The sequence below is a fragment of the Daldinia loculata genome, assembly GCF_022478755.1.
Source record: "Daldinia loculata strain CBS 113971 unplaced genomic scaffold F4817scaffold_21, whole genome shotgun sequence".
In the NCBI taxonomy this organism is placed as follows: Eukaryota; Fungi; Ascomycota; class Sordariomycetes; order Xylariales; family Hypoxylaceae; genus Daldinia; species Daldinia loculata.
Window position 1 is genome coordinate 379,925 of NW_026054875.1, and position 12,718 is coordinate 392,642.

Here is a 12,718-nt window from a genome sequence, read left to right on the forward strand (position 1 = left end):
TCTAGGGTCAGGGACGGGAAGCAGGAAGTACATTACACAATACCTCGGGAACCATTTCTCTTATGATCTCCCGATTGTCGCAGCTCGCTCGTCATCTTTCAAGACCTTACCCCGAATTCAGTCGCCTATCCGCATCCAGGACCAGCGGTCTGGCATCGAGAATCATGGCATCGGCAGATGAGCGGAATTCGAGAACTATACATACGGCGGCATGCTTGATTATCGGCGATGAAGTTCTTGGGGGAAAGGTACGGGTCTTGTCCCACCCGGCTAGTTATCTTATACCCTGTGCTTCCAGCTAACTCTCTTAGACAACTGATGTGAGATTCTATACGGACCATGGTTGAATATGCCAAAGACTGATCCTTAATATCAGACAAATTCAGCTTATATGGCAAAGTGGTGTTTTTCTCTAGGCATAGTAAGAGCCCCGGCGGTTAACTCCTATCATAAATACACGCTAAAGTTCATATGTCGTTATAGAACTTAAAGAGAGTCGAGGTTGTTGAAGACGACGAGGATGAGATCGTAGAAGCGGTACGGAGGATGAGTGACCGCTATGATTTTGTCGTGACAAGGTACTACTTATACTGGAAAGAGCCTGCCCCTTGCTAGATAGGCAGCGAAACTAACTCCTATCTAGTGGTGGCATAGGACCGACGTAAGTTTACAAAGCTTACCGTGATCTTATACAAAAAGCTCACCTAAAACAGACACGACGATATCACCTACCAATCCATCGCCAAGGCATTCGACTTAAAACTCATATTGCACGAAGAGGCATATGAACGGATGAAGAAACTCACCAAGCCGAGCAAGTCTCATCCGAATTTCAGTTGGGATGTAGACTCCCCAGCCAAAACCGCCCGGCTTAGGATGGTCTACTTACCCATTGACGAGTCACGCGACCTGGCAAAACAGGCTTTATTTACACGTGACGATCTCTGGGTTCCTATTTCCGTGGTAAACGGGAATATTCATATTCTCCCAGGTGTACCAAAGTTGTGTAAGTTGCTAAATCAGTTTGAACTTCTGCACAATAATACTAATGACTACTAGTCGAAAGCCTTCTGCAAGGTCTCAAGCCGTTTATAGTGGACCGACTAGTAGATCCCGAGGGCAAAGGTATTTTTAGAGCTATCATCTCTACGCCGATGGGTGAGAGCGCTATTGCCGGTTACCTCACCGATTTGGCAGCCAGAGTCGCGCATAAGGATGTGAAAGTCGGAAGCTATCCTCGATGGGGGAAGAAGAACAACACAGTTACTCTTGTCGGAAGGGACAAGGAGTATATCGAGAGTTTGGTACCGGAGGTTGTGCAGAAAGTCCAAGGAAAGCGAGTTCAAAATGAGGGAGAGGATGACGAGCCGGAGGTCGCAGCCTCGACGCTTACCTAGGCATAAATATTGTTGGTCCGACTTCTTGATATAGGCCTACCAACAGCTCGGCGCTATTCTTCCACGCCCCTTCATAAATGGAGAAGGTGTTAAGGAGATCTTCGATGATTGTACAGCTAATTCGGCCGATCTGTAAATGCTATTATCTTCTATTGTTAGATTCCTCTTTCATCGCATGAACGACATGATTCCTTCCGAAATTCGACTAGAACCGGAATTGACCTACGCAAAGCGTTGCTCAGCTATAAAATATTATTTTCGGACTCCTTCTCGGCGTGGCCGCGGACAGTTGCCCGTCTTCGCGGGGTTGATTGCCAATCCTTGCTTAGAAGGCGACTCTTCTGGTTAGAACATCTTACCCATGACAGCACATGCATGAGAGATACATAACTAGTGGGCTTCTAGAAAAGTTAAAAATGGTTCTGGTTTCTGGAGTAGAAAAATGATCATGGAAATCAAACGTCTGAGGGTAGATACAGTATTAGATAGACTGACGGGGTTAATGCTGGGTAACCTGGTCACGATCGCATCGTGTCGCGTTGATGGATCGATTAGGGTATTATTAAGATCAAGGCTAAGTGGAATTGTTCATTACATAGGAAAAAGGAAATGAAACTCATTTCCAATTCTAGACCCGTGTCACATTGTCCTTGTGGATTAAAATTTTGGATTAAAATTTAGATGGCCTTTGTTATCATGGACAACGAAAATACCTTGATTTCGCTCTACTTTGAGTCTTTTGAACAAGAACTATTGTTCAATGGTTAAAAATAATCAATCAAATTTACAGAACCCGAGCTGACACGGAAAATATGACTGTAATCAGCGCTGTGTTGAATATCATAATAACGTTGGGCGAGTCGGGACGATTTGCCCACGTAAGGACCCATGTGATGCCTGTACCCATAGGATTGTAGGATGCTGATCGATGGGGAAGCTGGTTGGCGCTGGCGCTCGCCTTGCTCGCGTCGTTGAAGAATATGATGGGATGATGAGCTAGCGGTCGACGTTCTAAGCCAGTTCACCGCTCAGGGTTACATTTACCAGCATTACCAGTGGGGTTTAACAGAGGTGGTGGCTGGTTGGTTTTTTTTTGGGATTTTTTTGGAGGCTATCAATGCTTCCTTTCACGCGGAGCTGCCATTGAGCGAGAAGAACGGTGTGTGGTCGCCTTGGAAGAAGCAATTAAGGCTGCTGCTTTACATACATACAGAGGATGGGGGATGGGATGGCAGTGGTTCGCGTATATGTGTGTATGTGTGTATATGTGCAGATTGGTGAGGTGGTCGATGTCATCGGCCCAAAGAATGAATATTCCGGCCTTGCAAACGCACAAAGTGGGAGCTGTATGTAGGTTACACATCACCTACATATATAGGAAGCCATCCAGTTGGCGCTCGTCGACAATCCTAATCGAGACTCGGATGATCTTAGCTGGCGGGTTTATTGATTGATTGATTGATTGATTGATATGGGCCATGATAGGTGCGCGAAGAAAAGGACCAACGTGTGGGATGGAGGATAGAAAGTTTATAGCGAGTTATTGGAATGGAGTGAAGCGGGTTGGATTTTAGGTGCACGTTGTTAGTTGTTAGTTGTTAGTTGTTAGTTGTTAGTTGTTAGTTGTTAGTTGTTAGTTGTTAGTTGTTAGTTGTTAGTTGTTAGTATGAATATGGAATATGGCCCCTGATAAGATGTGACCTCGAATTTTAAGGTTGGTGGAGTATCGCATTCAGATGCTTGTAAAGACGTGTAAGTGGTCGCCGAGGCGCTGGAGAGGTCTAGGGGGGGTCAAGTTCTCCTTTCTTTAGTACTAAATATACTAAATATACTATGTATTAAGTCTGTAGATTTGAAAGACTTCTGTTTCTTCGTTTGCATAGCATCATTCGAACTGAGGCAACGTCTATGTATCAAAGCTGACACAAGACACACGGAAGATAGCAAAGTCCTCAAGATAGCACAGGCTATCATTTTACATACTTTTACATATAATTATACATACGTTCAGGCCATAGGTAGTTTAACTCTGAGATAAGTACAGATATAAGTAGGTACTGACCTACACGTATATGTAATAAATCTCTTCGATAATATATGGGTTTAGCAATCGCAGAGAAATATATCCATCTTATTAGCCCGAACGTGTAGCGCTTAACCATAGCTATATCTTACGTAGTCCGGCAGGGTACATGCGCTAGCTAAGTGCCTGGGGTATCGGTTCTTTTATATCTAACCAAATCTATACTTAGGTACGGATTACCTAGGTAAATAGATACATGTATGTTACTATGTACTGTACATGGTTCCCTTTCTACCTATCTGAGGTCGTCTCTGATAGAAAATTTCAAGGCGGACGGACAAGTGCATTAAATATTTAACTTGAGCATTTCTACATCAGGTAATATATTGTGCTTATGTAAAGAGATATATGTACATTTCCCATAGTAAATTGCTAGCGGTCATTCCCTGCTTGGGTTTAGCGTAGTCCACTCTTGGAATTAAAAGAGGCTACCCACCTGCCAATTGACTGATCTGGTGATCCGTGCCTGTTAATCAAAGCGCTAGAAATCATATGAGAAACTTTAACAGCCAATGTCCAATCAATTTCATTTGGTCCGTGATCCTCCCCTGCCCCACTGATATCGTATGTGCGCCGGAGTACCTACGTGCACATTTATGTACATGTAATATATGTAAGTTTCTACATATTTGTAGGTACATCCAAGTACCTCTCTCCTTGTCTTTTATATCTTCCATGTCTGCTTATGCCAGGTAGGTACCTAGCTAGATACCCACCCCCTTTGCAAGTGCTATGGCCAAGCAACCAAAGCAATCAAGCGCCCCCATGAGTTCCTTCTCTTTACCTCCAAAAAGTAACCGCGTAGTGAAATCAACTCCCCCCTTCTTCGCCGTCACTGCATTCTAAAGTGATCCCTAAAGTGATCCACGGACGCATACACATGCACACGACGAGATATCTTCTCTTTTCTACCTGTACCACCAAGATCCGTCCCGATCCTTTTTTTTTTACTTTTGTAATTCCTTTCTTTCGTTTCCCCTCCTTCCCGCGAGATACTGCCGTAATCCGGTACCGCCTCTCGCCTCTTATTTTCTTACTTCTCAACCAGAATTTACTTCATCGCCGACGGCCATCATCTTAGAATCTTACAATACCTCTTTCCATAAATATCGCTGTTCATCTGATCCCGTCGCTTAGACTCTCGCCGAATCCGTGACGACAAAATCCTTTGTCCGGCCATTTAAGACAATATTAACCGTACGGTGCTGCATCAAAACCGCACCCCCTTGACTCAAATTTCTGTCGGTTCCCTCTACTGCTCGACACAGTTCGAATATTTATCAGTAGAACGACGCATCGCTGCCAATTGGCGAATTCACAATGGCATCCAAGGTTTGTCCTCCCGTTTCGCGCGCCTTTCTCCAATCAGGGTATCGATTGCTAACTTGTTCATTTTCGTGCAGTTTTTAAGAGAGTACAAGCTGGTTGTAGTCGGCGGAGGAGGCGTAGGCAAATCTTGCCTGACCATTCAATTGATACAGAGCCATTTCGTCGACGAATATGATCCTACCATCGAAGGTTCGTCAAGAGTCTAAATACTATCACTTCGGCTCTTTGTGGACTGTCCTAGACTAACATGTTTTCTATTGATAGATTCCTACCGCAAGCAGTGCGTTATCGATGACGAAGTCGCTCTACTCGATGTGCTTGATACAGCCGGCCAGGAGGAATACTCGGCTATGAGGGAGCAGTACATGCGCACTGGCGAAGGATTCCTTCTAGTCTACTCGATCACGTCCGATCAAAGTTTTGAGGAGATCCGCACTTTTCAACAACAGATTCTAAGAGTCAAAGACAAGGATCCTACAGACTATTTCCCGATGGTCGTGGTGGGCAACAAATGCGATCTAGAGAGCGAGCGCGAGGTGCCCCGACAAGGTATTTAGCTCTGCTGCATTTTCTATTGTCTGTCATCTTGCTAACATATGCTATAGATGGTGAGGCTCTCGCGAAGCAATTCGGATGTCCTTTTGTTGAGACCTCCGCTAAGTCTCGAACAAATGTCGACAAGGCATTTTTCGATCTCGTTCGAGAAATCCGCAACTACAACCGTAACATGCAAGGCCTGTCGACGAGCAGTGGCGGTAACGGTGGTTTGAATGGCCCGGGTACTAAGATGGAAGTAAGCGAGGGAGAAGCCGAAGCTGGTTGCTGCTCTAAGTGCATAGTCCTATGAGGTGGTTGAAGATGGCGCGAAAGTAATCGGTTCATTGATTGAGCAACGCATATGAGAAGATGTGGGTGCTTACCTACCTGGACATGTGTAGGGTGCGTATGCGTTTGTGTCCATGCGCATCCGACATGAGCGCTATGAACGACCTTAGCAGGTTCGGGACGTATATGTCGGTTCGATCGATGCAAAATTGTTGCATGGTAATGGGAGTCGGGGTCTTGCAGCTTATTATGGGACCAAGCAAAATCATCAGCATCTGAAAAGGGGAATAAAGGGACAAATCGAGTGGTTAATCTACTATTACCCGAGAAGACAACACTGTCTATGCGGATTTGTGGACGACGCGTTTAGGAGTACAGAATACTTCGCGTGGACCTTCTCAGGTCTAGATCATCGCAGATGATGTGGAAGATGATCTCTCCTGCTGGTCATTTCACTACTTGTAATGTTCCTCACTTATTTTCATCTTCGTTTTTTTTTTAGTGGTTTCATCATAGATTCCCCCATTTCAAGTTCAGGCGTCAGTTCAAATAACCTGGTCTCAGAAAACTTGTCTCTGTGCATGTCTACTCCTAGGTCCAGCCTAAAGCCGCATACCTGTGATATATTGCCCCTGAGAAATCTGGCAATCTAATGAATTATATAGCATCTTAAGTCACTAACCCTCCCATTGCCTATAGTCATATTTAACAAATCTTGAGGCACATAGGATTGAGCACAAGAGGGCCGCATAACAGTAAGCAAAATCGGAGCGTAACTATCAGCTATATGTTCATACTAAGTCATTGCTTAGGTAACTTTACTTTTGCTGACTGAATAGGAGGTAGGTAGGTAGGTACCCAGGTAGGAATGGAGTCGTGTGGTGATAGTTTATATTGGTGAAGAAACACAATCAACTTGTTCTTGGATGTTACTAAACAAAGAGCAGGAGACCATCCTCGCTCAGCGATGTTGTTTGGCAATAGTAGAATTGTCCGGCGTCAACGCATGAGAATTGCATTGTTTCCAACGTCCGATCATTGATATAATAGCATGCTCTGCTCTCTATCATGAGAAAGGAATCTCAGCATGATCATTCAATAGAACGAATAGACATACAGAATTTCAAAAAACTTCACGACTTAACATATCCTACATCTCATTGACTTACCCTTAAGCCTAACATTCATTCAAAATGAGTCGCGGAAGAGTACGTCGAAGAGAAGACGATGACGATGACCCCCTGACGAGGGATGGGTTCAATCCTCGGACAGTTAGCTACAGACCAAATATGGTTTGGGATTATTATTTCACTAACCAACGCTTTTTAGAGCTTGCCGAGTGGCGTAGGAGGTATTATCCGACTAGCCCTAGTTGCGATTGGTGTATGATTTTCAACCTTTACTGCAATCGTCCTCAGGGGTGTGCGCAATGCCTGGCCGCCTCTCGACCGTGTACCGGCGCCCCCATGCCTATGTCGTATGGTCAGCCTACGCCGTATGGTCAGTCTCAGCCTACGCCGTTCACTCAACCTAGGCCGTATGATCAGCCTCAGCCTGCGCCGTTCGCTCAGCCGGAGCAGTACTCGCTACCATATTCGATACCGCAGCCGCAGCCGCAACCGCAACCTACACCGTTCCCTCAGCCTTTGCCATTCGACGATGGTCTCATCGACCCGCGTCTGCTCGAATATGATCAGCAACCACAACCACAACCTCAACCGCAACCGCAACCGCAACCGCAGCCTCAACCTCAACCGCAACCCATGTCATACTCGGAAGCATACGCTCGAGCGTTCGTCGAGAATGCCCCTATTCCCATAAGGACGAGAGAACCAGATCTGTCGCAAACGGCATATACCGCTGGTCTGGTGGGCACTGTATATGACCCTAACAGACCAGATGCAAGTAGTTATACTCTACCACCTCCAGGAGGCTTTAGGCAAAGGCCTGATCCCGTGCCGACTCCTACACCTGATTATACTTCTGGTTATACTCCTGCTCCGCCTTCGGGTCATACTCCTGCTCCTAATTCTAGTTTTTTTCCTAATAGCATCCCCAGCTATGACCCATTCGCGGCCCCCAGCTATTTTCCCGATCCAGCTCCAGCTCCTCCTCATTATCCTGATCTGGGTCTTGCTCCTAATCATCCTCCCCAAGGTTTCAATTATAATCCTGCCCCTATTCCTGGCCCATCAGCCCGTAATAGGGACGACGAGTTCATTACCCCCGAACGGCGAGCTAACTTGCCACATGATTGGGAAAATGGCTGGCCGCCAGGCGCTCGTCCGCCTCCGACGGACCGTGCTGGGCATCCGATTAACGAATGCGACGCCTGTCGTGCAGACCACCCCGGCTACCCTTGCGATGCTTGGATAGGAGTATCTCCGGGGGTTGGTTGCACTTACTGCAAGAAGGGCGACAGGTCTTGTCGCTGGGGCGATGTACGCCTGGCTCCGCGACCTGACGGCTTGACGGAGCCGATAAGTTGTGATCGATGTACGAGAACTAACATCTTGGGTTGTTCCTGGCGAACTAGACCAACTGGTGCTCCCTATTGGCCTTGTACAAGCTGTGAGCGTGCTAATCAGCCGTGTACTCACGGGTTTCTAGGAGGTATGCCGGGCTTGAGACCCCGGGAGCTTCTTGGCAGCGAAAATACTCACTTCTCGGTCACCTGTTATCTACCTGGGAATTTTTCAAGACGGCAAGCGGGAAGTAGGGAGAGACAGAGTAATCCGGCGAGAACGTTTAACCCCGAGGGCCCGAGAAGTCGTAGCCCCGGGCAGATTCGTACCATGACCGGGGACGCCGCTCATCCCCAGCCAACGAAACTTCAACCGACCACGTTTGACGCTGCTGCTCCCAGGCGGCTTAACCTTTCCGGACGGCGAACCGACGGAGGCCAGCAATGTCTTCTGTGTGCTAGTAGAGTTTCGCAAGGCCACACGCGCGCAAATAGCCGGAGATGTAACGCTGATCCCTCGATCCCTAGGGGGTGTGACCAGTGCAGTAATTGGGGAGTGCAGTGTATAGTTGACGGAGCAGCCCGTAAGTAATATTCCAAATTCTCTTTTCCACCTTTCCCCCCCCTTTTCCCGGTTTAATCCCTCTGAAGCCATCATATGCTGACTCTTATTTCTATAGTTCCACCTACGATATGCACCAACGCTGGCACTGCACGGGACCAGGCCCATTATTCTCATTGCGACGTGTGCGTTCGATATAACAGACCCTGCGACCGGAAACGGCCGTGCGACTCCTGTGTAATTTTTGGAGTAGCATGTCAAGGTGGATCTGTCAAGGGGACATTTCATCGAGGAGTCCCGGGTGATGACCAGCCCCTATATTACTTGAGAACCGGGTTCGGAGACGGTGGTGTCTTTACCATGCCCGCTACAAGAGGTCGTCGTCCTGCGTTGCCTCTGGACTACCATCTCCAATACCGGCCGACAAACGGGTATTCGGGGGTTGGTCTCGGTTATGTGGATGAGCATAGGCGGCCGCGCACGATACCACCACCTCCTCCTGGACTGCAAATGCAGTACCCGGATCCACCAGTTCCTCAGCCATTACCACCGAACGATCCAGATGTTCCAGATGTTCCAGATGTTCCGGATGTTCCGGATGTTCCAGATCAGCAGGGTTCGCTCCTTGATGCCCCAGTACCGGAACTAGAACAACCTGTTGTTAAACTAGGCACACCGATTTATTCGCCATTGAATATTGCACAGCCGGTAGTGAAAACTCCTGTTGTTAACCCAATCCCTTCACCGTCGAATCTTCCACAACCAGCTGCGGCACCCCCTCTTCAGCCAATAGAGCAGGTTCCGCAGTTTGACGATTCGGTATTTGATTTACCATTCGAGCATCCTGATTTTTCGGTACCGGTACCAGAACCCTCTAATGTTCCGCAAGACTCACAGGGACTTAAATCACCATCTGATGTACTTAAATCGCCCTCTGGCTTTACAGAAGCGGCACTGGGACCACCTTTACAACAGGATGAATCGTCTGGTTTCTCACCAGGCCGTACGGGATCTGCTGAACAAGGACTGAACGAGCAGGAGTTTGAAGAATTACTTTCTTCCTGGACAGATCATAATACGATGCTAAATGAGCCCCCGCCTCAGACTGGGGTCGATCCTCAGACGCAACCTGATAACACTCAACAGCAGGCTGGACATGACTTGTCAATAAACCACAGCGTTCAACCGACCAACTTTGACTCGCCCCCTGAAGTTAACCCACCATCCCCATTCTTTATTGACGAGCCTCCACCAGTTGAATGGCCCTCTACAGAAGATCAGCCTGCCCCGTCACCCTTGCCTATGTGGAATACTACTGAGCATCTTAATTTATTTGGTTCGCCATCGAACCAGCCGGCTCCATCGCCTGAGTCGGGACCGCAACCTGCTCCGTTAGATAGGTTGGTACCACCGGATCCTGCTATTTTCGATGATATTAGTGCATGGGGGGTTCCACTAGGCGAGCCCGCTCCGTCAGAAAATGCCGAACCGGATAATAGCTTACGGGATTCACCACAAAGCCAATCTTCTCCGTCATCTAAGTTGACACCACAGACTACTTCGTTTTTTGGGTTGTCGGTGCCGCCTGATCCCTCGTATGAGTCAACCATGCCGCCTACTATACCCAGCGAGGCAGTGGTAAAAACCCCGCAACATCTACCAGTATCACAAGCACAGCTTGCGCTGTCGCTTCCGCCACTTCCGGGGATAGATAGACAACAACAGATCGAGTTGTGGGCACGACTCATAGAAGCGGATCACGATCAGCAGGACGTGGCAGCACATGACGCGATTACCTATGATCAGTTGATCGACAAAGAACTCGGCGTAGTTGACTCGGAAGATGAGCGCGTGGCGCTCGACCAGCAGTCCCATGTTTCTGTGTATGCTGATGTTTGGGGCGTCGCACAGCGTTTGGTAAGGGACCATGAACAAGTATTCGATCTACGGACTATAAGAAGACGACTAAGGATGGACATGCTGGCTAGAATCCCTGCGGAGCAGTCACTCGTTGTTACTTTGTTGAAAGAGTTCCTCGGAGCGCAGCACGTAGCTGCTTTGCAGGTCTATACGAAGGAGGTTCCGGTAAACCTCAATTACGAAGGCATAGATGTAAACGCAGCGATGGAGCTAAACCCAGGAAATTGGCCGTTGATATACGTCACGCCCGAGTCCAATCACCGTCCGGCCTCTCCTGGTCCCAATCGTCCCGTCTTCTACGACCTAGGTACGGAACCAGTACTCGTCGATGACCCCGAGCCACCTCCCATTGGCGAATCGGCGATTATCAACCGGGACTTGCTCGTACGACCGCGACCGCCCCACCCGAACCCGACAGCGCGCCCCGTGCTCGCTTACATGCCTTTTGAGCGAGTGTACGAAGGTGGGAGAGTAGACTACGAGAAGAAATTAGAGTGTCTGATGCACGTGGACGGAAAGCCGTGCGGGAAGCTTACGGACCTTGCTTGCGAGGATACACGACACTCATCTCTTGTCCCGATATGTATCGATTGCGAGATAGACTCTCGTAGACGTTTTCTCGCAAGCGTAACAAGAATGCTAATGCCTCTGCGCGCGTTCGCGTGTGCCGAATGCCTTGACGGCCCTGCCGTTCTCACTGCGACATACAACCGGACCGGGAACCGCCTGTTTGCCGGCTGTCCCGATCCGAACGGTATAAGCCCCGCCTGTCCTTCACCAGATATCGGGCTGTCTAATGTCGGTGGGTACACGGGTCGGCTCGGGTACATGTCGGGGTGCTTCTGCGCCAGCAAGATACTCGGTCGCGTGTGCTGCAGTGCTCACAGGCTGGAGTACATCATCGACATGGACCGGAATATCATAGCGATGGACGAATGGCTCCGGGAGACGTACGGACGAACTTCGGTGTGTCCGTTCTGCAGAGTGCGACCAGGCATCGACGCCTACAAGTTCTCGGGCCCGAAGGGCGGCGAAGGTAAGAATAAGGTCTGGTTCTGCAAGGCGTGCCACGATGTGGTTTACGACGCTGCCGGGAGTCCCGCGCGTGTCGGCGGTTTGGATGGGTACAGATACATGCTCGGTATCATTCCTGCTGAGGACACACCAGAATATTCACTAGAGCCTCCGCCCGAGGCGGGACCCAGCGGAACGCAGGGGTAAGTCGTAGATATACGCTTTCTCTCGTAGATATGCGCTTTCTCTCGTAGATATGCGCTTTCTCTCGTAGATATGCGCTTTCTCTCGTAGATATGCGCTTTCTCCCGTAGTTTTCTCCGGTATGCCGGTAAGTGGCAACAAGGCGAAACCAAGGTATGTATTCTCCCGTGCTTCTAAGAGTAAGTCGTAGAGATTACATGGCGCGCAAATTCTTGAGTATACGACCGCCTGAGCGAGGATAAGAGTCAGCGTAAAGGTAGGGCATCGCGATGACTACCTGATTATTTTAATGATAGATATTTATTATCGTAAGTGTTATTTAGTAAGAGTACCTGATGCATTCATCTAGAGATGTAAGTGATCCTTAATTAGTACCTTGAACTGTGACATGCCATGTTGAATCTATTTCTGAGGAGTATATCTACTTCGCAATGAAGTCTCTTTTGAAGGGCTTCTCCCCGATGTTCGGCATAGAAGATTGATAGTCTAGGATGTAAAGCTCTCCAACTAGGTGATGAGGTGGATCGGAAGACTGAGTCAAAGATCACATCGCATCACCTCATCTACGAAGATATCTCACGTCATCAGAGATATTCGCATCTTACTAAAGTACACCTAATGCAATATGAACGACTTGGAAATACACAGATAGGTAACAACTGGTTTGCCATTAGTGTAACTACCATATAATTCAATACATGAATGTCTTATCCAAAAGAGACTATTGAGACCCCTACCTCTCAAAGAACCCCCTTAAACTCTTCTTCGGCTATCTCTTCATTGCTCCCATTAACAATAAGCAACACCTTACTAGATACCTAGATTAAGCGTCCACGCCTCTACGGTCCGTACGACGATCGAGGCGATTTCTCTTTGTAGAGGCCTAACACTATTCTACACCCTACCCCTAAGAACAAAGA

At 48.1% G+C, this 12,718-nt stretch overlaps 4 protein-coding genes across 4 annotated transcripts; 3 read left to right on the forward strand and 1 right to left on the reverse strand.

Moving 5' to 3' along the window:
* Positions 1-164: 164 nt before the first annotated feature.
* On the forward strand, positions 165-1,397 carry F4817DRAFT_315435 (Molybdopterin binding protein; the record flags this gene model as incomplete). The annotated part of the gene is made up of 7 exons (XM_049300539.1): positions 165-248; positions 312-320; positions 377-421; positions 484-578; positions 644-661; positions 714-1,006; positions 1,060-1,397. 7 exons carry the CDS (start codon positions 165-167, stop codon positions 1,395-1,397), a joined length of 882 nt encoding a protein of 293 aa, XP_049159629.1.
* A 1,965-nt stretch (positions 1,398-3,362) lies between these two features.
* F4817DRAFT_336256 (uncharacterized protein) lies at positions 3,363-3,573 on the reverse strand. The gene has a single exon (XM_049303121.1). It carries the CDS (start codon positions 3,557-3,559, stop codon positions 3,383-3,385), a length of 177 nt encoding a protein of 58 aa, XP_049159630.1. The 5' UTR covers positions 3,560-3,573; the 3' UTR covers positions 3,363-3,382.
* A 1,057-nt stretch (positions 3,574-4,630) lies between these two features.
* On the forward strand, positions 4,631-5,693 carry F4817DRAFT_95578 (ras-domain-containing protein). Its single transcript, XM_049308088.1, has 4 exons — positions 4,631-4,812; positions 4,884-4,998; positions 5,074-5,358; positions 5,415-5,693. Exons 1-4 carry the CDS (start codon positions 4,801-4,803, stop codon positions 5,654-5,656), a joined length of 654 nt encoding a protein of 217 aa, XP_049159631.1. The 5' UTR covers positions 4,631-4,800; the 3' UTR covers positions 5,657-5,693.
* Positions 5,694-6,825: 1,132 nt separating this feature from the next.
* Positions 6,826-12,032, forward strand: F4817DRAFT_365085 (uncharacterized protein; the record flags this gene model as incomplete). Its single annotated transcript, XM_049306824.1, has 2 exons — positions 6,826-8,682; positions 8,779-12,032. Coding segments are annotated over 2 exons (4,880 nt in total), but the record flags the coding sequence as incomplete, so codon positions are not given.
* Between the last annotated feature and the right edge of the window lie 686 nt (positions 12,033-12,718).